The sequence below is a fragment of the Anomaloglossus baeobatrachus genome, chromosome 2 (genome assembly GCF_048569485.1).
Source record: "Anomaloglossus baeobatrachus isolate aAnoBae1 chromosome 2, aAnoBae1.hap1, whole genome shotgun sequence".
Taxonomy (NCBI): Eukaryota; Metazoa; Chordata; class Amphibia; order Anura; family Aromobatidae; genus Anomaloglossus; species Anomaloglossus baeobatrachus.
Genome location: NC_134354.1, coordinates 640,178,625 through 640,206,247, shown reverse-complemented (window position 1 = coordinate 640,206,247; position 27,623 = coordinate 640,178,625). Strand labels below are relative to the sequence as shown.

General features: G+C 45.1%; 1 protein-coding gene across 1 annotated transcript in view; it reads left to right on the top strand.

The window, feature by feature from the left end:
* DDN (dendrin) overlaps window positions 1-27,382 on the top strand; it is a 71,137-nt gene extending 43,755 nt beyond the window's left edge. The window contains exons 3-4 of the mRNA XM_075334405.1: window positions 7,905-11,452; window positions 26,888-27,382. Coding sequence (XP_075190520.1) covers window positions 7,905-11,452; window positions 26,888-26,919 — 3,580 coding nt within the window. The 3' untranslated portion in view covers window positions 26,920-27,382. The remainder of the gene's footprint in view (window positions 1-7,904; window positions 11,453-26,887) is intronic.
* Window positions 27,383-27,623: the final 241 nt, after the last annotated feature.

Below are 27,623 nucleotides of genomic sequence, written 5' to 3'. Positions count from 1 at the left end.
CCCCTGCACCTATCTCTGGTCAGTGGGTCCCCGTGGTGTAGAGCAACTGGGGGTCCCCGACTGGTGGTTTTTCTTTCAGCAGCTGTCCATATGACGGTAGCATGAATTCTGTGGGGTTGGAGTCTCTGGTCCTGTCCCCGGCTCTCTCTTTGCTACTGAGTCTCGGATTTTTAGAGTCAGCGAGGGCCTTGATGGTCCCCTCGCTGTGCGGGTGTTATCGGCCTGCCTAGAGCTTTATGCCTGACCTAGGGTCCTGTACCCCGTTGGTGCGTAGTTCCGGGAGTACTCTACCGGCAATTACCCTCTTGGGTACCAGGTTACTGTCAACTCCTTGTCAGTGCGTCTCCTCACGTCCCCCTTCACTCCTCTCACAGACTGTCCACTGTCTGCCCATCCAACCTGGTCAACTAGTAGACTGGACTGTCTCCACCTCTAGGTGGCCATCCATTTGTCCGACCCTAGCATTGCACCATTTTATGCGGGATTGTTGGGGAAAACTGGGATTACCTGGAGTATTTGTGTGTGACCGGCACTGGTCTTCCGGGACCCTACGGGGTAGGCCCTGCATCCTGGTGGGGATGCAGAACCTTGTAGCTCCCTGATGGCTTCAGGGGAGCTACACTAGCAGTACAATGCCTGGTGCTCATACTGATGAGTGAACACTACGATGCTCTTTTCTCGAGTATTATGGAAGTCAATGACTGGGTGATTTGGCTCTCCGCCCTTGTACAGCCAGCCATATACAAAGCATTTCAGGGGAGGGAGGGTGAGGTTTTTGTTTTTCATTTGGATGCTACTTCCAAACACTTTGTTTTTACCCCCAGTGGGAGCCATTCAGAGACTGCATGTGGCTCTCCCGGAGGTGCCTGCATACATCATGCAGTGAAGCGAGCCTGTGCTTGTATTTGTTGTTTCAAGAGCGACACATCTGAGCATCCGTGATACTCAACCAAACTTAATAGAGCACCCCGATGCGCTATCGAGTGCTGAGAAGAGATGAGTGAACCTTTGAAGGTTCGGTTCGCTGGCAGCAATCGAACTGAACCTCTACTGGTTTAAACTTGGCCCGAGCCCAGTTCAAAATCACTGACTGATTGGTAGTTCGAGTCTCCGCCCACATACAGCCAGCCATAAGCAGAACACTTCTGGTGGAGGCAGGGCAGGCTTTTAAAATGTTTTTTTTGTTGTGTTGCAGAGTACATGTGATCATGCTATTGTTACCCCCAGTGCTAGCTGTTCAAACACTGCAAATGGCTCACACTGGGCTGAGCACTGAGCGTACTGGAGCACAGCGATGCTCACGAGAGTGGAGTTTGCACATAAAGCACCTGTGAGATAGTGGGGCCATTCACATGTGGCAGACGGTATGTATCTCCCAGAATGCGTACAGAAACATATTAGAGCCCTACATAGTGGTCAGTCTGCTATCTCCAGTCCGGGTTATGCAGGTGGCTCATGGCCACAACTCTCATTTAAAAGGTCTCTGTAAAGGCCTGGGCGGGGCAGAGTCTGCTTTGTAAGCTGCAGAGCAGGAAGCTGAGGGGAGTTCAGGCCTGTGTGGAGCGATAACACAGGTCTGTGGGCCCACCTGGAATAGCACGGCGAGGTATAGTAAGACCGTCTTCTACGACAACCGGTACCTGTGTGACAGTGTATCATATGGACTGTGTATAGCCTGGCTGTGTCCCGGAGGACGTTTACCTGTGCAGCGACGGCAATAAATCTGTTTTGATCGGACTTTTTGGGTCACTGCCTCTTTGTCGCCCTGGGGGACCCCCACCCCGCTACACACCTGAACTCCGAACCCAGTTTTTTTTAAGTCGGTGTTCAGTTTGAAAACCGAATCTCAGGTGTGCTCATCTCTAGTGCTGAGTATGCTTGCCCATCACTAGTAAAGATTATAAAAATTAGCAACTTAAAAATCCCATATATCTGAACCAGTGTGGTGGATTCAGAAAAAAACAAAAATCGGAATACTTAGAGGAGCGACTGGAATAAAATAATAACAAAACTTGGATACTTTTGACTTGGTGACATGTCCTCTTTAAAGCACCACTCCAAGGTTTGTTTGTTTTTTTCCAAGGCTAGAGTGGCCCTTTACATGTAAGCCCTCTGCCCCTATCATATAATCGCCTTGCGGCGGCTTCACCTTTAACCAATGTCTCTCTGGTGACGCAGGTCACCGTGCCATCTTGTTACTGTAACCTCTGACTGGCCGGAAGCCAGAAGTTACGTCACAAGCACTCAATGCAACTTTGAAAGCCACATCAAGGCCAGAACGAGGCTCTTATAGAGTTATATGTAGATGTGACCTCCGGTATGTTCTATGAAACACTGGAGAAGCCATCAAGTCACAAATCACGGGAGCGACGTTGGAAAATGATAGTCACCAGAAGGTGAGTATAAGCAGGGGCAGGGGTCTTAGAGTTAAAGCCCCACTCCAGCAGTGCAATAATAAAAAAGTCACTGGGGTGGTGCTTTAAAGGAATATTCCAGCTTCGAGCATTTAATACACATCCACTTCCCCAAGCCTCAATACCAGAACTAAGAGGAATTTCAACATATCAAGGGTTAAACCTGCATCGTGGCAACAACCCATTCAAGGCTGACACTGACCACAGCAGACAAACAGCCAACTCCCACTGATCTAATATCTATTCCTGATGTAGTGGATTGATGTTAAAGGGAACTGTAGCACCCAGGGATATGGGGTACTCGGTTCCGGGCAGAGTCTCTATGGGGAATGTCACAGTGGTGGCTGTTACCCGGTTCCGTGCCCTGGGCTCTTTTTGTAATGGGAATATTTACAAGTGATTATTGGATAAAGTTTATACGTGACTCCACTTGCGGTGTTGCGGCTAAGTATAGGGAGCCGCCGCTGCAGAATGTCTCTACAAGGGCAGATGGTATTGGCAGCTAGTATGGTAGTCCCTCCGCAAGAAGGGTATTGCCCCCAGCGGGTGTATGGTGCAGTGGGCGTTGGAAGGAGGAGTCCAGACAGGTATTCAGTGCAACTGGTTTACTCACTTGAGATGTTAACTGGTTGCCCGAGGCCGGCTAGTTTCGCCTCCAGGTCCCCTTCGTCCCAGTGCCAGTCTGGTGTTCTGGTACCTTCCTTCCCTGCACCTGTCTCTGGTAAGTGGGTCCCCGTGGTATAGAACACTGGGGGTCCCCGTTCTATGGTTTGTCCACTTCTGTCCGCCTGATGGTAGCGTGAACCCTGTGGAATTGGAGTCTCTGGTCCTGTCCCCGGTTCTCCCTTTTGTACTGAGTCTTCGGATTTTTTAGGGTCAGTAAGGTCCTTGATGGTCTTCTTTGCTGTGCAGGTGTTAACAGGTCGGCTTGAAGCTCTTTTCTGTCCTAGGGTCCTATACCACGTCGGTGCATAATTCCGGTAGTACTCCACCGGCAACCACTTCTCCTGGGTACCAGGTCACCGTTAACCCGAGTCAGGGAGTCACTTCACTTCCACCTTCACACCTCTACAGTCACTACTGTTCTCTGACTACTCTCCACAGTCTGCCTCTCCCACCTGGTCAACTAATGGACTGGAGTGGCCCCACCTCTAGGCGGCCATCCATTGGTCCCACCCTAGCTGGGTACCATTGTATGAGGGATTTGTTGGGGTAAACTGGGATTACCTGGGTTTTTGGTGTTACCAGCACTGGGGTTCTGGGTCCCTAAGGGGGTGGGCCCTGCATCCTGGTGGGGATGCAGAACCTTGTAGCACCCTGATGGCTTCAGGGGCGCTACCGAACCTGTTAGGTGCAATATGCACCCAGAACCACAAGCAGTTCTGGGTGTAGCATGTCACTTTTTTTCTGCAGGTCCCTGCGTTTTTCCCTGTGTTTTGCCATTGATAATGTTAAAAAAAAACTCAGGGACAAAATCGCAGGCAAACTGCACCAAAACCGCACCAAAATGCTGTAAAAACACATGTGTTTCTTGATGCGGTTTTTTGGCCAGAGGGTGCATTTTTTGCTGAAGAAAGAAATCTGCAGTGTGCGCACATAGCTTTAGAAATACTTTTTCTAAACATCTCTTTATGTATGCTATGGTAGTATATACAGGGACGGTTAGGCAAGGATTAGCAATATGCACCTGTCGCGGGCGGAGGAGGGGACGCTGCGCTCTCCCACTGCTCGGGTCCGGCTGCCGCTGCGGCTGCAGCCTGCTGCTGCTCGGTGGCTCGAGCGATGGGCCGGATCCCGGGGACTCGAGCGGCGCTCCTCGCCCGTGAGTGACAGGGGATTGGTTTTTGGGATAGTTTATGGTCCGTGACGCCACCAACGGTTGTGGTGATGGTGGGGACACCACCACTGCTCTGTCTGGGGATCCCGGGAGTGATGGTATGGAGCAGCTAGATGTTGGTTTGCCCCTCCGTGGGTAGGGGTTTTTGGTAGTCCCGGGGCATGATGATGGGGAGGTCAGGATGGTGGACAGGCGGGTTATGGGGACTGTGGTGGTGCAGGGACGCAGGGGTAGCGCTGTGCCGCACGGCACGGAGGTACTCACTCAGCCCAAGGAAGATGACACAGTTCACGGTAAACAAACGGCTGGTTGGACGGGTCCCTCGGACGGCTACGGTGCTGATGTCCCCTGCAGTTAGCGGTGATGGTCCCTTCCCTGCACCCAAGTACGGTTCTTTGGTAGCGATGGATTCCCACCGGTAACCCGCTCCCCGGCTTGGATATGGGCTGGAGGAGCCCCTCTTTGCCCGCAGGCGCTGGCCCTGAGAAACTGGTGCCTTGGCGGTGGCGGTGTCTCTCTCTAACGGTTGGACTGTTGCCTTCAATCGGGACTTGGTTGTTGGGAGACCCGGAGGTCCCCTTCACTGACGGATTTGGCAAATTATGGCGACTCCTAGCCTTGCCGGGATCCGAAATGCCCCTGCCACTGGTGCTGACTTCTCTTCGTATACCGCTCCGGTACCGCCGGGCCACCACCCGTCCACGGTCCTTTCGGCAACCTCCATTCAGCCTCTCCTGCAGACAGTCACCGCCGTCTGCCAACCTTGCTGTCTCAGTCCGGGGCACACACCCGGACCAACTTCAGGCTTTCTCAACTGTCACCTTCCCTTCCACTTTTACTCCTCTCTCTTGCTCCTCTACCACTTCACTTCCACTCTCAAACTCCAACTCAACTCAACTCCACTGACTCTACTCAACTCAACTGCCTGGTTTTCCCGCTTCCAGGGCTGTGTACTCGGTGGGCGGAGCCAACCGCCTGGCCCACCCCCTGGTGTGAACATCAGCCCCTGGAGGAAGGCAACAAGGATTTGTGTTTTGACCTAGGTGTTCCTGCAGGGAATGTGGGGTGTGTGGTGGTGTTGTGACCTGTGACCCCTGGCTTGCCCAGGGCGTCACACACCCAGAACTGATCATGGTTCTGGCTGCATATTGCACCTGACAGGTTCCCTTTAATTGCTTCAAGCTGAATACTTTTTACATAAATGTTTTCCATTGATCAGTTTAAAAATAAAATATATTGACTGTTATTTGATGTTTTTACTTATGCAACAAGTTTTTACCGAAATTATAGTTTTACGCCTTTCTCAAGTTTTATTTGCCTTAGTGGATCCTTCGTTAAATCCAGAAGTGGAGCAGTGCTTTCATGAACCGCTTGAAGTTCAACACAAAAAGTGCTTCCAGTGTGTCACACAAGACGACATTAATCAGCTGGATGTAGGATGAAGTAGGCACTGGGGTCGGCGGGCAACCTCCACCCCCAATTGTAACCTCTGCGTCCATGATTGTTACACTCCTGGGAACCCAGCCATGCCTTCAAATCCTCATTTGCCACATTCTTACTACTCTTTCTGGCTCCTACTTCTCCATAACTGTGTCTCTCTGCTTACTGCAAAGTGGCCAGTCCTTCAGTGCTGACCATTTGACCAGGGTACATTTCCCACATACCCAGCTTCTTCACCAGGCCCCATACACTCTCCAGAGCACAGCTGACATTAGCTACGTCTCTCATCTTTATCGAAATGGCAATAAAGATTTTTTTTATACTATTAATAGTTATGAATTAGTATATTAATATACCGTATGTAATTCTTTTCTGTCCACACCATGCAGTGTACGAGTTTATAAACCTCCAGTGAGTAATTTTTCATGTATTTTAGATGTATTGCCCCTATTTGTGCTTTCCTAGTTTTTTGTTGTCTATAGCAACCAATCATTGCACAGCTTTTATTTCACCAGTCCTAATTAAATCATTAAAACTAAGCTCTGATTGGCTGCTATTGTCAACAAAGACATTTTCTCTTTCAGTCAGTACAGATAAAGGCTCCCTTCTGTATTTCCTTTGTGTTTATGTCGTCATAACAAATATGGATAGAAATATTCATGCTTTTAATGAGAAAAACCCTTATTAGTTTAGTAGCAGGTACTTTGTACTTGCTCTGCTGCGTCTATCATACAGCCGAGCAGCCCTGTCGCAGAGGAGAATAGCTCATCTTCCTTTGACAGTGCCCCTATCCTACCTGTGCAGTGAGGATGGCTCCACCATGCATTTGTCCTATCACTGCACAGTACCACTGCTAGAAGTATAGTTGGCGTATATTGAGCATGTGTGACCTGTCATAAAAGAAGTACAGGACATATCCATGGACACCAGAAGCCACTGACTTTCAGATTTTAAGGGACTTTTGGAAATTAATTGCATTTGACAAGTTTACCTATATTAGGATTTTAAAGCACTGATTTATGATTGATTTTATGGAAATAACCCTGTAAATTAAAATCTAATATATAAAGCTGAATGTGTGTGTGTGTGTGTGTGTGTCCAAGATGGGCATCTGCACTGTCGCAGCTACAGCCACAAAATTTTGTACACTCACACGTCTGGACCCCGAGAGCGTCATAAGCTATGTTGTGAGGCGAAATTTTAACCCCGCACGTTTCAATTTACCAATCAATTTTGCCCCTATCTACATAATGGGGAAAAAGTGAAACGAAAAGTATATCCGCACCGTCACATTTACAATCACAAAATTTTGCACAGAGACCTCATGTGACCCAGGGAATGTTGTAGACTATATTTTGACAGGAAAATGTAACCCCGCACTTTACAGTTACTCTCCAAAAACATGCCTCCATTAAAGTAAATGGAGCCTGGATCTACAGGTTATTAGTAGGAGCTGTGATTGGTTGCTATAGGAACAAAAGACATTAATAGATTAAGAAGCTTATATGTGAGATAATAAGATGTCGGTGGGGAGACAGAGAGAGACAGACAGAGAGACAGACAGAGACAAACAGTGAAAGAGACAGACCTGGAAAGAGACAGACCTGGAAAGAGACAGACTGGGCACATTACTTGGCCAATTCAGTTAAATCTGTGTGGAATATCTGTGGTGTTGAAATATATGTTGTGAAATGCTTCTATTAGCTTAGTTTTTGCCTTTTAATAATTACATTTCTTTCTATTTGATTTGTGTTTTTTGTGTGCAGAATACATTTTTGTTAATACATTCTATTTTGTTAACAGCAGTTATTAACCTGGGCGAAGCCGGGTAGTACAGCTAGTAATAAATATTCACTCTGCTTGATCCCCTGCAAGTCCCAGTCTAGCACTCTCCTGGTCTGTGCTGACTTGTTTCCTTGTACTCTCCCGAATACACTGGAAACTGTCAGAAAAGTACCCCCGAATTACTGGCCATTTCCAATGTGTCAAGAACAGCATCAGGAAAACAAACCAATAGAGATTAAAAAAATTACTGGACATCTCCTTTATTTAGGTTTTACCCAACTTAAATGCCACACAAATACTCCATATACTAAATATCAAAGAACACATATACAATGTGAAATTAGTGAAATATAGGCTAAGAGAGTAAGAAAGTATGAACTAGAAATGCTTTAATAAGGCTAAATATGGTTTATTGGTTTATTTCAAAGGTATCTTAACAAGGCACCAATGAGAGGACAGTCTCCTTATAGACTATGGTCTGCCTCCAGACTGCAACAAGGGGCAGTTTTGCAAGATTCAACAAACTGGAATTCCAATTTTTCGCCAATTCATAGAAGTTCAACAATAGGGAGAATGGATCAAAATGGTGATAAAAAAACTGATGCACGAATAAGAGAACAATTCCGTTATAGGTGGGACAACAATATACCTGGCACATATCCTGGTGAATTTGAAAGGAAAAGACAAAAGTTGCCTAGTGATCCATATGGAGAATTGATAAACCATACTCTTCCTAGTAAACAGAGGCAAAAAGGGAAACCGATACAGATGGACTCTATTTACGGAAAATGGGAAGCAGATTATATATTGGAGAAAAAGATGAAGGAGCTAAAGTATGATGAGTGGGAACCATTACATATTCTGCCCAAAGCTCTACAAAACCAACTCCTATCACAAACAAGCAAGGGGCAATATCCAGAAACTGAAAAAAATAAATCTGTCCTGACAAATTCTGGAGATACAAGTCAGGACAAAAGAAGTTGGTGGTCAAAGCTTGTTAAATCAGCTAAGTCAGGAGCAAGTAATCCAGCTATTTCAGAGACATCTCAGGAGAAAGCAGCTAAAACATTTTTGGAGCAATGCCCCTCAATAGATCACAAACAGGAGGTCCGAAAAGAAAACCGTCTCCAAGTGAGAAAACGAAAAGTTCCCCCACCTTATGTTCCTCCTCCTTCTTATGATTACCCACATCGTATCTTCCCTATTAACAAAGAAAAACTTAATCAAACTAATCAAATTTTACCTTTACATGAGACAGAGGACTGTAGAAAAAGTAGAGAAAAAGTGCCAAGGTTTAGTGTGGAGAAAACTAGAGCTGCCAAGACCTATTTAACATTAGGAACAAATATGCGACAAGTGGAAACAGAGGATAAGCAAAAGTTTGACCGAACTTTGCAGAGCATAATACAAGACAGAAAACTTCCTCGAGCTCATAGCACATGGACAGGACCCAAATCTGATGAGTTTCTTGATCATATATATGAAAGTGTAGAAGGCCGAAGTTCTCCTTTATTGAACAATAAACCTAACCTTCCAAAAACCAAGTCTGATTTTGACATAAAAACAGATAACATGATATATGGAACAGTTTCATTCCCCCATCAAAGAGACATATCAATGCCACACAAAAGTAACAAAGCACTATATGAAATAAGTGAAGCACCTAACAGAAAAAATATGACTACTGTAAATTACAGCCAGTTCTCAATGCCTCCCTTTGATGCTCGGCCACCAATTCCTTTACATGGAGTAAAACTGCCACGAGAGCTGGGTTTTAGTTATGCAAGTGGAAACTTTCAAAATGCTGATAAAAAGATCAGAGAGGAATATATACACATTAATAAACAAGATAGGGAACAAGGACATGAATGGAGAAGACCGTTAAAAGTTATATCAAGCAAAGAATCAAAGACAAGAGGTCCTTTAAAGTCTTCTACAAATAAGGTTGAAGTTGGACCATACAGTCATACTCTTCCCTTGAAAAAACAGTATATGAAACCATACATATTGGAAGAAACAAAACATGGAGATTCCAAAAAGCAAAGAATACCATATAAAGATACAGAATTTCCTAGGTGGAGAGAGCCCGGAAATGTCAAAACCTTACCAGGGAGGAGTCGTGATCATAACCGTTGGAGAAGTTCTGATGCGTTGAAATTTAGTAAGAAATACCATACATCTGAACAGTCTTCTATGCATCAAAGTGATAGAGGAAGAAGTCATACAAAGGAACTTACAATGGCGAAAAGTCAGCCTGCATTATCTAATGACGGAGAGGGACTTTTTGTCATTGATGCAACTTGTGTAGTTGTTAGGGCAGAGTTTATTTTTCCACCAATAACGGAACAAGTTAAATTTGTACCTAATGAGAAATCTGAAGGTGAAACCTTGGCCATTCAAGATCATTCTAAGAGTTTTGCCAAGGATGAGAGAGCACCTTACTCAACTTCACATTCAAAGCCTGGTCCAAGTTTACCACTACAACCGATCCCTCGAAAGAGTTATTCTAAAGCCCAACATTACAATCCACGTTACACAGAGAGAGAACCCTCAACCCTCAAAGAAAGAGCAGTCCGCATTTTAGGACTTTCCATTGGAGAATTAGATTATCTCAGTGAAGCACAATATGAGCACAAGTCCACCAGATCAAAAGCTGATAAAGCTGATCAAGTACACATAGATAATGAGCACGAGCATGAAGTATTGATTAAAAATGAAAATAATGGAAAAGAGTGTAAAACCTGGAATTATAAAGAAATTCCAAGCATTTTAGAGGACCCTCTTTCAGCTGGTAATGATAATGTGCACATGTATAACTGCCCACTATCTAATAACAGTTCTGAAGAAATTAAAGAACCTAGGTCAGAAATAAACATACTTGTTGCTGACAAAGACAATACATTTACCAATGAAAACTACTCAGAATTCTCTAAGATGATGGTTCAAAATGATCAAATGCTAGAAACACTGAAACCCCAACAAACTAATTCACCTACGGTAAACTCTGTTAGAATGAGTACATATCCATGTGTAGTTTCTCACCATGTGGAACCTGATTCAACCATCAACGAAGAGATGCAGGAAGAAGTGGAAACTATTATAACTGAACACAACTGTGGTCCATTATCAGAGCCACTGGATTTAAAAATTCCAGAAAAGGTAGAACAAGGTGAGGGTATATTAGTTGAGTCAATGACAGAAGAATGTATTGTTAAACAAAAATCAATATCTATGTTCACTGAGAAGAATACAACTGAAGAAAATCCTAAAATGTCAGTAAGCACAGAGGAAAATTACCCTAAAAAAAATCAATGGAAACCGAAAAATTGCAAACCTCCAAAAAATGCAACAATTTTTACAAAGTGTTGTTTATATGAGGAGCCAGATATACAATGTAGGCAAAGAAGTGGTGGTGGTTGCTTGGATTCTCAAATAAATAAAACATCATCTATGGGCAGAATGACAGTGTATTCAAAAAGACCAAATTTCTATGCCAAAGATCTCAGGGAGGCTGTCTCCCGTATTAGGCGCCACACAGCCCCAGATTCTGACACAGATGAAGATCTGGAGACACCTTCTTCTGACTCTGTAGAGCAGGCTTCAGACGAATGTGTGACTTCATGTAGCTCAGACACTTCAGATTCTGAAGTGACAGTAATACTGGGTAAAGCTGAAAAGGTTCAAGACACGTTACCCATCACTGAAGATACATGCAGCGAAGGAATGAATGGACATGGTGAAGCTGAGCCCACAAAGGACCTTGTAGCAGAATCTTCACCACTGACATTGTATGAAGCTGAAGTAGAACAGTCTAATATATTCCAGGTGCCTGAACAAGAAGCTGCCTATGATCTGAACAGCTGCATTAAGGAAATCCTGCAGGACCTCAATAAAACTGAAGAAGAATTCTTCTCAAGCCATGAAGATCAAAGTAAAGTCTCAGCAAGTTCTGGTGATCAAGACCTGCTAACATCAGGTAACTCGCACTGTTAATTTTATTTTCATAGAAGACCTGTCATCTCTCATGTCATGTTTTGTTTTAGGAAATATGTGATGTGACATGTAGTAACAATCCTGGAGCATCCTTTCCCAGAATTGTGCAGTTACTTCTCTGTTACTGCTCCTGGAAATGTATAAATAACTGAACAACTAGATTTTACCATTCTCACTGTCAAGGAAGCATGTTCCTACAAACTAACAAACTATTAGTGATTGTCTGAATCGCAGATATCTTTGATCGACGGGTCCAACCGAGTTTAGAAAAAATCCCCGATTGTGGCCTGGAATTGATCCTGGATATCTGCCCAGATGCCAGTCCTGATAAAAGTCTATGGGGACCAGAATCTAATAAAAGGGAGAGGTCTGATTAGAGCAAGCATTATACTTACTAGTCTCCCACGCAACTATAATGCTACTTCCGATGCCGCTCATTATACTTTTTGTATATGCACTGCTTCCATCGTCCACAGGCAGTCCTCACTTCTCTGGTTGCATTCAGACCCTGTGTGATGACTTGTGTGACTGCTTTCAGTCAGAGGCGCTGTGTGTCTATAGTGGCGTAAAAATAAATTTGGCATACGATATTATAATACCTAGCACAGATAAAGAATATAACTACAGGCTGCAGCCTCCAGCTGTGTGCTTATCTTGACTGTGTATCAAAATAAGAGGAACTGTATGTGTTTTTTTTCATTATTTAAATAAATAACTTTTAAAAATGAAGTGCAATTTCCCCAATTTGATACCAAGCCATGATAAAACCAACAGCTGGGGGCTGGTATTCTCAGACTGGGAAGATCCATGGTTATTGCCCTCCAGCCTAAAAATGGCAGCCAGCAGTCACCCAGGATTGTCACATCCATTAGATGCAACAATCCTTGAACTTTACCTGGCTCATACCGATTGCCCTGGTGCAGTGCCAATCAGGGTAATAAGGGTTAATGATAGCTCATAGTTACCACTAAGCCTTACATTAGTAATTGGGAGGGTGTATGAGACCCCCCCAAATACTAATCTGTAAGTGAAAAGAAATAAACACACACACACACACACACAAGTGAAAAAAAACCTTCATTTGAAATAAAATACAAAAAAACCCCACCCTCTTTCACTTCTGACGTAATCCATACTAGGTCCTACAACGATTCCAGCTCTGCTTCATTACTGAAATCACAGGGTGCAGTTATAGACCAGGACCGCCGCTGTGGGCTTGAGACAGAGACTGAGCAGCTGCGATGAACTGTGACATCACTTAGGTTATTTGTGGTCACAGCTGGAGGTTCCCATGGTCTTCTATTTGTGACCTCAGGTACCCTGAATTCTGGTAACTTCATTAAATTCACAGACCTGCATCTCCTAGCAGAAAATTGCGTTTGTTTTTTTTTTGCCAGGAGATGCAGATTTGGTGCTGAAATTTTTACACCATATTCCTGCATCCAATCTACACCTCCTGGCAAAAAAAATTGCATCAAAACCGCATTATAATGCAAGTGATTTTTATTGAGTACAGGAATATGGTGTAAAAATTTAAGCAACAAATCTACATTTCTTGGCAGAAATTAAACAAAAACTGTTTTCACACCATTTTGGTGCAGTTTTCTGCCAGGAGGTACAAATTTGGTGCTGAAATGTCTGCATCAGATTTTAGCACCTCCTGGCAGAAAACTGCACCAAAACGGCATCAAAACCGTTTTGTTTTTGTTTTTTTTTGCCAAGAGATGCAGATTTGGTGCTAAAATTTTTCCACCATGTTTCTACACCCAACATGGTTTTCCGCTAGGAGATGCAGGTCTGCAAAATTTAATGAGGTTACCTGAGGTCAGGTTAACTGCAGTCACAGGTGGAAGACCATGGGAACCTCCAGCTGAGACCTCAAATAAACTGAGTGACGTGACCGCTCATCGCTGTGGCTCAGTAACTCTGCCTGTAACCCATAGCGGGTGATCATGTTCTATACCCACGCGCTGTGACTTCAGTAATGTAGTAAAGTTGGAATTGTCACAGGACCTCATGTTGATTACATCGGACCTGGCTGTTTGGGAGTAAAAGGGTGCAAGAAGGTTTTTTTTGTATTTTATTTCAAATAAAGGTTTTTTTTTCGATGTTTGTGTTTATTTCTTTCACCTACAGATTAGTAAAAGGGGGTCTCATAGCTTTTTAGTGGCAGCTGTGATCTGTAATTAACCCCCTATTAACCCAATTGCCACTGCACCAGGGTAATAGGGATGAGCCGGGTAAATCCGGGATCGTCGCATCTAATAGATGCGACAATCCTGGGTGGCGGCAGGCTGCTATTTTTAGGTAGAGGGGCCCAATAACTATGTGTTTCCTCAGCCTGAGAATACCAGCTCCCAGCTGTCAGCTTTATCATGGCTGGGTATCAAAATTGGATGGAATCAATGCCATTTTTAAAAATGTATTTATTTAAAATAATTTAAAAAAATAAAGCCTCATGCGGTCCCTCTTATTTTGATGCACAGCCAAGATGAGCACATGGCTGGGGACTGCAGTCTGTAGCCGTATGCTTTATCTGTGCTGAGTATCATAATATGGGGGGACACTAGGCCAATTTTTTTTGTCTATTTGTTTTACACCAATAGAGACTCACACACAGTGCCTATGATTGAAAGCAGTCAGACATGCTGCCACTTAAGGATGCTTTACATGCTGCGACATCGCTAACAATATATCGTCGGGGTCACGTCGTTAGTGACGCTCATCCGGCGCCGTTCAGTGTGTGTCACCATGGAGCGACGATCAACGAGCGCAAAAACGTGAAAAATCGTTGCTCGTTGACACGTCGCTCCTTTTCAAAATATCGCTGCTGCAGGTACAATGTTGTTCGTCGTTCCTGCGGCAGCACACATCGCTATGTGTGACCCCGCAGGAACGACGAACATCTCCTTACCTGCGTCCACTGGCAATGAGGACGGAAGGAGGTGGGCAGCATGTTCCGGCCGCTCATCTCTGCCCCTCCCTGCTATTAGACTGCTGCCGTGTGACGTCACTGTGACGCCGCATGAACCGCCCCCTTAGAAAGGTGTCGGATCGCCAGCCAGAGCGACGTCGCAGGGAAGGTAAGTCCGTGTGATGGGTGTTAGCGATGTTGTGCCCCACAGGCAGCGATTTGCCCGTGATGCACAACCGATGGGGGCGGGGACGCTTGCTAGCGATATCGGTACCGATATCGCAGCGTGTAAAGTACCCTATAGGGTGGGGGCGCTGTCTGACTACAACCAATCAGATACGCTGAATACACTGAGACTGCTGGTGGGCGGGGGAAGCAGTGCATATGTATGAATCATAATGAGTGGTACCGGAAGTAGTGTGAGTGGCCCAGAAGCAGTGTTACAGCCACGTAGGAGACTCGGTATAATGCGCCTACTTTCTTGTTTTTTTCTTTTTCCTTCCTTTATTTTTTTTTTTTAACTACCAGAGTTGCCAGATCCGGATTTTTATCTGCAGTTCCCTGAGAACTCCGGACCTGGGGTCAGTGCTTGGGTACTTTGTAACCCGCGCGGATCTGGATTTTTACAGACTGGGTTTGCTGCCCTTCACTACAAACTATCCATTGATGAATACCAGACTAAACAGAGACTACACCCTATTGACAATAGAAATTGACTTACCTACTTGTTAATTTATTAATACATTTCCAGGAGACAAAGACCGGGGATGATCCAAAATCATTTTCATGTAACATTTATCTTGTGTGTGTAATTTGTTCACTAGTAACCTTTCTATGTACAGTGAGGAAAATAAGTATTTCATATTTGATACACTGCCGATTTTACAAGTTTTTCGACCTAGAAAGAATAGAGAGGTCTGTAATTGTTATCATAGGTACACTTCAACTGTGACAGACAGAATCCTCCAAAAAAATCCAGAAAATCACATTCTAAGATTTCTAAATATATAACTTGCTTTATATTGCCGGAAATAAGCATTTGATCACCTACCAACCATCAAGAATTCTGACTTTCACAGACCTGTTATTTTTTCTTTAAGAAGCCATCCTATTTTTCACTCAATACCTGAATTAATTGCACCTGTTTGAACCCCTTACCTGTCCACACACTAAATCAATCCCACTCCAACCTGTCCACCATGGCCATGATCAAAAAGCTGTCTACGGACACCAGGGACAAAATTGTAGACCTGGGATGAGCTACAGGACAATAGGCAAACAGCTTGGTGAGAAGGCAACAACTGTTGGCACAATGATTAAAAAATAGAAGAAACACAAGATGATTGTCAATTTTACTCAGACTGGGGTTCCATGCAAGATTTCGCCTTGTTAGGGTAAGAATGATTCTGAAGGCCCCGTCACACACATACATCTTTGGCAGATCTGTGGTTGCAGTGAAATCATGGACATATTGTTCCATTTGTACACAGCCACAAACCTGGCACTGATTGTCCACAATTTCACTGCAACCACAGATCTGCCAAAGATTTATCTCTGTGTGTGACAGGGCCTTGAGAAAGGTCTGGAATCGGCCCAGAACTACATGGGAGGACCTGGTGAATGACCTGAATAGAGCTGGGACCACAGTCTCAAAGATTACAGTTAGTAACATACTATGCCATCATGGATTAAAATCGTGCAGGGCACGCAAGGTCCCCCTGCTCAAGACAGCACGTCTAGGCCCGATTACCGTATTTTTCGAACTATAAGACGCACTTTTTCCCCAAAAAATTTTGGGTGAAAGTCGGGGGTGCATCTTATAGTCCGATGGCTGCGATGCGGTGGTGAAGGCGGGTGCGGTGGTGGTGGAGTGGGTCATCAGAGGCAGGAGCAGGCTGTATCAGCGCTACCCTGACCATGTGGGCCCGCTCATTTGATATGCACGCCCATCATCCCACCCATCATCTCTCATCCCTGAAGCCGGCGCTGACATGTGGGCGGGATGATGGGTGGAGGATGCGCGCATACTAAAGAGCCGTCCCGCGTGATCACCCCAGGCAACTACAGCCTGGAGTGATCATGTGCGGCTGTATTCACTGCCCCCCACGCATCATCATCAGCGTGGGGGGGCAGTGAATAAGTACGAGTACGGTATACTCACCGTTCCCCTGCAGCATCGCGGTGTCCTCCTGTCTGTGTGCCAGATGATCTGTGTAGAGAGCGGTGAGCACAGCGATGACATCATCGCTGTACACACGGCTCCACACAGGTCAGCTGGCACACAGATGGGAAGAGAGCAATGCTGTGTGGCGTGAAGAGAGGTGAGTATACAGCGGGAGTCCTCCAGCTGTTACCGCAAATCCGGCCGCAGCTGAAGTGACCGCGAGATCCGCAGTGACTTCAGTTAGGTGATGTGCGGTGACAGCTGGAGCTGCCGCTGATACCGGCAGCTCACTTCACTTGCGGCCTGACCCTCACAGAGAGCGGTCATGTTCTATGGCTGCTCTCTGTGATTGTCAGATGTAGCTGAGCTGGATGCGTCGTGGGACATCATGTGAATTACTTTGGACTGGGTGTTTTAGGGGTTAATAAAGTGGTGTTTTTTTGTTTTTTATTTCAAATAAAGGATTTTTATGTGTTTGTGGTTTTTTTTGCTTTCACTTACAGCTTAGTGATGAGGGGGTGTCTCATAGATGCCTGCCATCACTAAGATAGGACTTAGTGGCAGCTATGGGCTGCTGCCATTAATTCTTTATTACACTGATTGCAACCGCATCAGGGCAATCGGGATTAGTTGGGAAAAGTCCCAGCACTGTTGCATCTAATGGATGCAGCAATTCTGGGCGGCTGCTGGCTGACATTTTTAGGCTTGGGGGCTCCCAATAACGTGAGTCTCCCCAGCCTGAGAATACCAGCCCCCAGCTGTGAGACTTTATCTTGGCTGGTTATCAAAATTGGAGGAACTGCACGCCGTTTTTTTTTTTTAAATTACCCCCATACAGTGTCAGCAGCAGATCCTCGTCCCATAACAGTGTGTCATGACCACATTTTTTGCTTAAAATTTTATTTTCCTCCTCTAAAACCAGGGTGCGTTTTATAGTCCGAAAAATGTGGTAAATTTCGCCAATTACCATCTAAATGATCCAGATGAGGAATTTGGTCAGATGAGACCAAAAATAGAACGTTTTGGTCTTACCGCCACTCGCTGTGTTTAGAGGAAAAAGAAGGATGAGTACAATCTCAAAACAATGTCCCAACCAAGAGACATGGAGGTGGAAACATCATACTTTGAGGGCGCTTTCTGCAAAGGGAGCAGGATGACTCCATCATATTGAAGGGAGGATGAATGGAGTAATATACAGTGTGTCCACCCATATCCTGTCCCCGCCATTAACTTGAGATTGGTGGCAGCTATAGGTATAGAAGTGGTGTCTAGGTATAGTAAAGTAGCCATGCGCTACGCAATGACACCACCTATAGCGCCACCTGGTGAAAAAACCCCCGAAGTTAGCATTTTTATTTCGAAAACGGAACGAGATAGAGAAAAAAAGTGAATTACAAAGTTGTAGGGCATCATCAATTCAATACGAATCGACACCTTGCATACAGAAATGCTATGATTAGAACGTGTAAAACTCACAAGACTGCAGACGTGAAGCAACACCTCATGGAGACCTTCCTACAAGTCATTGGGTATGGTGGCTGCGTGGAGTGGCCTTCACGCTCACCTGACCTGACCCCATTGGACTTCTTTCTGTGAGGTCATGTTGAGGAGAGCCATAAGATGAAATACTTCATTAACCTCTGGACATATAGCACTGTGAGAAGTGTGTTCAATTAAATCAATTCTCTATACATAAGCCAGTCACTCTTAAGAGGAAGCCAAGATGGCCCCCGATGACATCACAGACCAAACCATCAGCATGGTTCCACCAGATGACGTCCCTCCCATCACCATGGTATCATCCACTGAAGTCAGACCCGCCCATCAACAGCAACACGGATCTCCCCATTGGCTAGCCCATGAACTGTCCCACTAAATGGGCATATCTGAACTTGTGTACGCCCCTAGCCTTTATCAAGAGGACGCATGCTCTGTACCTGTTCTGTTCGGTGCCATTTTTAGTGTCACCAAGAAGAGATTTCATATCCGACTGTGTCTGGTGTGAATTCTTTACGCATGCACTTGGTATATACCAATTAGGCCAGGCAGTAGGCAAATAGTGATCTCTGATTAAGAGTTCACCTCAACAGTCACATCAAGCAGCAGGTGTATGCGACCCCTCCACCAACATTGCAGGACCTACGATGACGTATCACAGATGCTTGTGCAAACGTGTCACCTACCATATTGCACAACGTGCAGCAAGATACCGTATGCTGTCCAGAGTCCAGATGTGCATTGCAGCTGACAGTGGCCACTTTGAGCATGAAAGTTAAATGAGCGCAATATGCATGACCAGCATTCAATGTTTTGGGGGGGTCATGGGTTTCATATCATAGCATTTCTGCATGCAAGGTGTCGATTCATATTGAATTGATGATGCCCTGCAACTTTGTAATTCACTTTTTTTCTCTCTCGTTCCGTTTGAGATAAAAATGCTAACTCCAATGTTTTTCACCAGGTGGCACTATAGGTGGTTTCATTGCGTAGCGCATGGCTACTTTACTATGCCTAGACACCACTTCTATGCCTATAGCTGCCGCCGTTCTCAAGTTAATTCCGGTGGACAGGATATGGGTGGACACACTGTATATTGAGAATTTGGTTCACAACTTCCTTCCCTCAGTTAGAGCATTGAAAATGGGTCGTGGCTGGGTCTTCCAGAATGACAATGACCCAAAAAACACAGCCAGGGCAACTAAGGAGTGACTCCATAAGAAGCAGTTCAAGGTCCTAGAGTGGCCTAGCTTGTCTCCAGACCTGAATCCAATAGAAATTCTTTGTTGGAGTTGAAACTCAATGTTGCCCACAGCCCTGAAACCTGAAAGATCTGAAGAAGATGTGTATAGAGGAGTGGGCCAAAATCCCTGCTGCAAACTTGGTCCTGAACTACAGGAAATATCTGACCTCTGTAATTGCAAACAAAGTTTTCTGTACCAAATATTAAGTTTTAATTTTCTATTGTATAAAATACTTATTTTATGTTATAAAATGCAAATTAATTATTTAAAATTCATACAAGGTGATTTCCTAGATTTCTTAACTTTTACATTCTGTCTGTCACAGTTGAAGTGTACCTATGATAAAAGTTACAGATCTCTCCATTCTGTAGGTGGGAAAACTTGTAAAATCGGCCATGTACCAAACACCTAAAAATGACAACCCCCCCCTCCCTGCATCAATCTAATTTACTAATTTACACAGGAAGTAATTTTCTGATGACACCCTTATGGAGAGATTTACAGTGGGTACGGAAAGTATTCAGACTCCTTTAAATGTTTCACTCTTTGTTTCATTGCAGCCATTTGGTAAATTCAAAAAAAGTTCATTTGTTTCTGATTAATGTACACTCTGCTCCACATGTTGTCAGACAAAAACAGAAATGTAGAAATTTTTCCAAATTTATTAAACTTGAAAAACTTAATATCACATGGTCATAAGTATTCACATCACAGTCGGACCTTTATGGCAGAGTGGCCCAATGGAAGCCTTCCTTAGTGCAAGACATATGAAAGCCCTCATAGAGTTTGCAAAAAACCACATGAAGGACTCCCAGACTTTGAGAAATAAGATTATTTGTTCTGAAAAGATGAAGATCGAACTTTTTGATGATAATTCTAAGTGGTATTGTCGCGGGCGGAGGAGGGGACGCCACGCTCTCCCTTCTGCTCGGGTCCGGCGGGCACTGCGGCCTGCTGCTGCCGCTGCTCGGTGGCTCGAGCGATGGGCCGGATCCCGGGGACTCGAGCGGCGCTCCTCGCCCGTGAGTGAAAAGGGGTTGTTGTTGGGTGTGGGGGTTGTTTATTGTACGTGACGCCACCCACGGTTGTGGTGATTTGTTAGCACCACCGCTGCTCGGTATGGGGATCCCGGGAAGGATGGTATGGAGCAGCCAGTTGTTGTGTTGCCCCTCCGTGGGTAGGGGTTGGTGATCCCGGGGCCCAGTGAAGAGGTGGGAGATGCAGGGCTTGGTGGGCGCAGGGATGCGGGGGCAGCGCTGTGCCTTGCGGCACTGTGGTACTCACTCAGCCTGAGACGATGACACAGTTCTCGGTAAAACACACGGCTGGAAAGACGGTTCCCACGGACGGCTGCACTTGCTTTCCCCAATAGGTGACGGTGACGGTCCCTCTGTCCTGCACCTAAGTTTACAATGGTTGCGATGGGTTCCCACCGGTAACCCGCTCCCCGGCTTCAAGCTGGACCGGAGGAGCCCTACTTTGCCCGCAGGCGCTGGCCCTGAGAAACTAGTGCCCTGGCGGTGGCGGTATCTCTCCTCAATGGTTGGACTGTTGCCTTCAATCGGGACTTGGTTGTTTGGAGACAGACGTCCCCTTCACTGACGGATTTGGCAAATTTACGGCGACTCCAAGCCTTGCCGGGGTCCGAGAGGCCCCTGCCCTGGTGCTGACTGTTCTTCGTATACTGCTCCAGACCGCCGGGTCACTACCCGTCCGCGGTCCTTCCAGCAACTTCCGAGCAGTCCCCCTCCAGACTGTCACTGCCATTGCTGACCTTGCTGACACTGTCCAGGCACACAGCCGGACCAACTTCAGGATTTCTTACTGACACTTTTACTCTTATCTTCTGTTTCGCTACTACTTCACTTCCACTTCACTTAGCTCCTCTACCACTTCCTTCTACTTTCCTCCCCTCAACTGAACTGCCTGGTTCTCCCACCTCCAGGGCTGTGTACTCCTCGGTGGGCGGAGCCAACCGCCTGGCCCACCCCCTGGTGTGAACATCAGCCCCTGGAGGAAGGCAACAAGGATTTCGGTAGCTTTGGTGTTCCTACTGGGGTGTAGGGTGTGGTGGTGTGATGACCTGTGACCCCTGGCTTTCCCAGGGCGTCACATTATGTGTGGAGAAAACCGGGCACAGTTCATCACCTGCCCAATACAATCCCAACAGTGAAACATGGTGGTGGCAGCATCATGCTATGGGGATGTTTTTCAGCTGCAGGGACAGGACAACTGGTTGCAATTGAAGGTAAGAAGAATGCGGCCAAGTACAGAGATATCCTGGAAGAAAAACTCTAACAGAGTGCTCTGGACCTCAGACTTGTCCGAAGGTTCACCTTCCAACAAGACAATGACCCTAAGCACACAGCTAAAATAACAAAGGAGTGGCTTCAGAACAACTCTGTGACCATTCTTGACTGGCCCAGCCAGAGCCCTGACCTAAACCCATTGAGCATTTCTGGAGAGACCTGAACATGGCTGTCTACCAAAGTTCACCATCCAACCTGACGGAACTGGAGAGGATCTGCAAGGATCAATTGCAGAAGTTCCCCAAATCTAGGATCCCAGGAAAACTCATGGATGTACTAGCTCAAAAGGGTGCTTCTACTCATTACTGAGCAAAGGGTGTGAATTCTTATGACCATGTGATATTTCAGTTTTTCTTGTTTAATAAATTTGCAAAAATTTCTGCATTTCTGTTTATTTTACTGTCAAGATGGAGTGCAGAGTGTACATTAAAGGGAACCTGTCACCACTTTTTTGGCGTATAAGCTGCGGCCACCACCACCGGGCTCTTATATACAGCATTCTAACATGCTGTATATAAGAGCCCAGGCCGCTGTGAGAACCGAGCGACCGTTAGGTAAGTATTATAAAGTGTTTTTTATGTTCTACACAGCGGCCTGGGCTCTTATATACAGCATGTTAGAATGCTATATATAAGAGCCCGTTGGTGGTGGCTGCAGCTTATACGCCAAAAAAGTGGTGACAGGTTTCCTTTAATGAGAGAAAAAAATGAACTTTTTTGAACTTACCAAATGGCTGCAATGAAACAAAGTGGGAAAAATTTAAAGGGGTCTGAATACTTTCCGTACCCACTGTAATTTACATACAATAAAACTGTCTCCAAAAGAAAAGTTTTGTGATACCATAACAGTAAACCAAGTAATTGTGGGTGAAGCCACACCGACCGATCCGACCCACAATGGTATCAATAAAAGTATCAAGTCACTACACAGAAAACAAACCCTCAAACAGCTGTAATAAAAAAAAAATAATATTATGGGCCATGTAAAATGGTGAGGTGACTGAAGAAATCTTTTTTTTAATGAATTTCCAATTTTTTTTCTCACCACTTAAATAAAAAAATGTTATGTTGTAATCATACTGACCTGGAAAAATCATATTCCCAGGTATTTTTTCCTGCAGAATAAAATCCAAACCCTGTTTATTGTGGAATTGCCTTTTTTGGGGTAGTTTCACCTCATTTGGACATCTTTTCCCCCAACTTTCCAGTACATCATATGATAAAATGGATGGTGTAATTCAAAAGAAGAACTAATCCCACAAAAATTAAGCCCCTCGCTTGGCTATATCGGAAGGAAAATATAAAGGAGAAGGGGAAAAGAAAAATGAAAGAACAAAAACGGCTTGGTCAGGGAGAATCAGATGGGGCCTATTCACATTGGATGGTCAGCTGAGATCAGTGGTTTTGAGCTCATTTAATGTGTATGCGGGCCTTTAGACATACAGTCATATGAAAAAGTTTGGGCACCCCTATTAATGTTAAACTTTTTTCTTTATAACAATTTGGGTTTTTGCAACAGCTATTTCAGTTTCATATATCTAATAACTGATGGACTGAGTAATATTTCTGGATTGAAATAAGGTTTATTGTACTAACAGAAAATGTGCAATCCGCATTTAAACAAAATTTGACCAGTGCAAAAGTATGGGCACCTCAACATAAAAGTGACATTAATAGTTTGTAGATCCTCCTTTTGCAAAAATAACAGCCTCTAGTCGCTTCCTGTAGCTTTTAATGAGTTCCTGGATCCTGGATGAAGGTATATTTGACCATTCCTGTTTACAAAACAATTCCAGTTCAGTTAAGTTTGATGGTCGCCGAGCATGGACAGCACGCTTCAAATCATCCCACAGATTTTCAATGATATTCAGGTCTGGGGACTGGGATGGCTATTCCAGAACATTGTAATTGTTCCTCTGCATGAATGCCTGAGTAGATTTGGAGCGGTGTTTTGGATCATTGTCTTGCTGAAATATCCATCCCCTGCGTAACTTCAACTTCGTCACTGATTCTTGCACATTATTGTCAAGAATCTGCTGATACTGAGGTGAATCCATGCGACCTCAACTTTAACAAGATTCCCGTTCCCGGTGCCGGCATTGGCCACATAGCCTCAAAGCATGCAAATTTTACTGTGGGTAGCAAGTGCTTTTCTTGGAATGCCGTGTTTTTTTGCCTCCATGCATAACGCCTTTTTGTATGACCAAACAACTCAATCTTTGTTTAATCAGTCCACAGGACCTTCTTCCAAACTGTAACTGGCTTGTCCAAATGTGCTTTTGCATACCTCAGGCGACTGTTTGTGGCGTGCTTGCAGAAACTGCTCTTTTCGCATCACTCTCCCATACAGCTTCTCCTTGTGCAACGTGCGCTGTATTGTTGACCGATGCACATTGACACCATCTGCAGCAAGATGAAGCTGCAGGTCTTTGGCGGTGGTCTGTGGATTGTCCTTGACTGTTCTCACCATTCTTCTTCTTCTCTGCCTTTCTGATATTCTTCTTGGCCTGCCACTTCTAGGTTTAACAAGATTAACAAGAACTGTACCTGTGTTCTTCCATTTCCTAACTATGTTCCTCACAGTGGAAACTGACAGTTTAAATCTCTGAGACAACTTTTTGTATCCTTCCCCTGAGCAACTATGTTGAATAATCTTTGTTTTCAGATTATTTGAGAGTTGTTTTGAGGAGCCCATGATGCCACTCTTCATAGGAGATTCAAATAGGAGAACAACTTGCAAGTGCCACCTTAAATACCTTTTCTCATGATTGGATACACCTGCCTATGAAGTTCAAAGCTCAATGAGGTTACAAAACCAATTTAGTGCTTTAGTAGGTCAGTAAAAAGTACCGTATTTTTCGCTTTATAAGACGCACCTGATTATAAGACGCACCTAGGTTTTGGAGGAGGAAAATTAAAAAAAAAAATTGAGCCAAATAGTGTGCTAGAATATTTTAGTAAAATTAAAAGAACATTATTTTAACAATTTAGACTCAACAGGAGTCAATAGCAGCATTGTTGTATTATGGGGGACCTGTGGATGACGCACTATTATGGGGGACATGTGGATGACGCACTATTATGGGGGACCTGTGGATGACGCACTATTATGGGGGACATGTGGATGACGCACTGCTATGGGGAACCTGTGGATGACACTGCTGTGGGGGATCTGTGGATAATGCACTGCTATGGGGGACCTGTGGATGGCGCACTATTATGAGGGACCTGTGGATGACACTGCTGTGGGGGATCTGTGGATAACGCACTGCTATGGGGGACCTGTGGATGGCGCACTATTATGGGGGACATGTGGATGACTCACTATTATGGGGGACATGTGGATGACGCACTGCTATGGGGAACCTGTGGATGACACTGCTGTGGGGGATCTGTGGATAACGCACTGCTATGGGGGACCTGTGGATGGCGCACTATTATGGGGGACATGTGGATGACTCACTATTATGGGGACATGTGGATGACGCACTGCTATGGGGAACCTGTGAATGACACTGCTGTGGGGGATCTGTGGATAACGCACTGCTATGGGGGACCTGTGGATGGCGCACTATTATGGGGGACATGTGGATGACTCACTATTATGAGGGACCTGTGGATGACACTGCTGTGGGGGATCTGTGGATAACGCACTGCTATGGGGGACCTGTGGATGGCGCACTATTATGGGGGACATGTGGATGACTCACTATTATGGGGGACATGTGGATGACGCACTATTATGGGGGACCTGTGGATGACGCACTATTATGGGGACCTGTGGATGATGCACTGTTATGTGGGATCCGTGGATGACACGGCTATGGGGGACCTGCATGATGCACTTTTATGGGGATCTGGGACTACCACCCCCCTCATCCTTAGGAATACACCCATGTACTGTATACCATACATGGCTGTATTCTGAAAGATGAGGGGGGTTGTAGTTACATTTACACTTTGGCCACTACATTAGTCCCTCCCTGGAGTGTTTACAATAAAGGACTACAGCCCCCATCATCCTTCAGAATACACCGATTGATACAGTATATTCTGAAGGCTGATGATGGGGGTTGTGTTCCCCTTCAGTGTTTTTTGCTCACCTATTAGGACTCTTCGTTCAACTGACAACACTTTGTCAGGCTCAGATCACTGATTGGTGGAGGCAGCTCTGCAGAAGTTGTCTCCACCAATCAGCATCCAGCCGTAGCGAGGAGAGGGAGAATCGTTCTTCTCTCTCTCCTCTTTCTTATGATAGTCTCCGTCTGCTGCGGAGATCTAAAATGCAGCCCGCGCATGCGCAGATCGCGATCTTCGAGAGCCGCGATCTCTATCTGCGCCTGCGTAGCCTCTGACGCGATGGACTTCAGGAAAATGGCTATGGAAGGCAGCGCATGCGCAGATAGAGATCTCGCTTCTCTGAGGTCTCCATCTGCGCCTGCGTCACCTCCGCCATTTTCCGGAAGTCGCGTTGGCGGCAGCGCAGGCGCAGATAAAGATTTCGGCTATGGCGGCCGCCACCGCAGCGATTGCCGGGGGATCCATGGCGGCCGCCACCGCAGCCGATTGCCGGGGGATCCATGGCGGCCGCCACCGCAGCCGATTGCCGGGGGATCCATGGCGACCGCCACCGCAGCCGATTGCCGGGGGATCCATGGCGGCCGCCACCGCAGCCGATTGCCGCAGGATCCATGGCGGCCGCCACCGCAGCGATTGCAGGGGATCCATGGCGGCCGCCACCGCCACCAGAGCCGATTGCCGGGGGATCCATGGCGGTCGCCTCCGCTCCAGCGGCAGCACCAGCACCAGCCTCTTGTGACTCACTCCACCGCTGCATCACTGCCCGGTAAGTTACATTCACTTTGTAAGACGCACCCCTATTTTCCCCACAATTTTGGGGTAAAAAAAGTGCGTCTTATAAAGCGAAAAATACGGTAGTTAGGAGTGTTCAAACCAAGAAATTGATAAGGGTGCCCATACTTTTGCACCGGTCAAATTTTGTTTAAATGCGGATTGCACATTTTCTGTTAGTACTATAAACCTCATTTCAATCCAGAAATATTACTCAGTCCATCAGTTATTAGATATATGAAACTGAAATAGCTGTTGCAAAAACCCAAATTGTGATAAAGAAAAAAGGTTAACATTAATAGGGGTGCCCAAACTTTTTCATATGACTGTAGTATTCTATCTACAGTAAGTGTAAATCTAAACCTTGGGTCATCTGACTTGTAATATGAAATATTACTGTGTTATGGTCTCATGTTCTTTCTTTCATCCCATAATCACAGGTATTTATATGGAGTCCTCTACAAAAGAGTGAAGGTGAGGAGAGAATTTGGTAGAGCAAAAATAAAGTGGACATTGAAGTTTTCCCCTGTGGTCCTGGAACCATTTCTGGCTTTTGAAGAAATGTTTTATATGATCTTCGGCTTGGAAAAGAAGTACATAGAATGCGTAGATCTGGATCAGACTCTTTACTATTAGAAGAATGCTGTCTACACAGTTGGTTTTCTTGTACTCTGTGTATCAGCCGTACTAGATGACAGTGTTACTTGCAGTGATATCTATGGTACATGTATGAAGATATACTGAGCTATGCAGGAATGATCTCCATTATTCTGATCGGTTCATAATGAGAGAAAAAAACATCAATTCAGTTTTCATTTTGTCTTATTCTTGTAGCAGCATTTGTCTACATATAACACACAATATGTCCATATAAATGGACCCAGATATAGGTAATTGTTCACATCGAGAAAAGCAATACAATCTTCTTTTTTTGGGGGGGCATTGTTATTACCTCTCTGATAAAGGTTTATACCATTAGAAATAAAAAACAATGTAACCAGAACTTGTACTGAATGCTTATTGATATGGTACAACAGAAACATAATCCTAGGTAAACAATATATAGGTTATTATATATATGATCCTTTTTGAAAAGAGTAAAGGGGGTTGTTTTTTTTCCCAAAAGAAATACAATCAGCAGCCATGACACTGAGGAGTTTTGCTGATGTGTCAGCC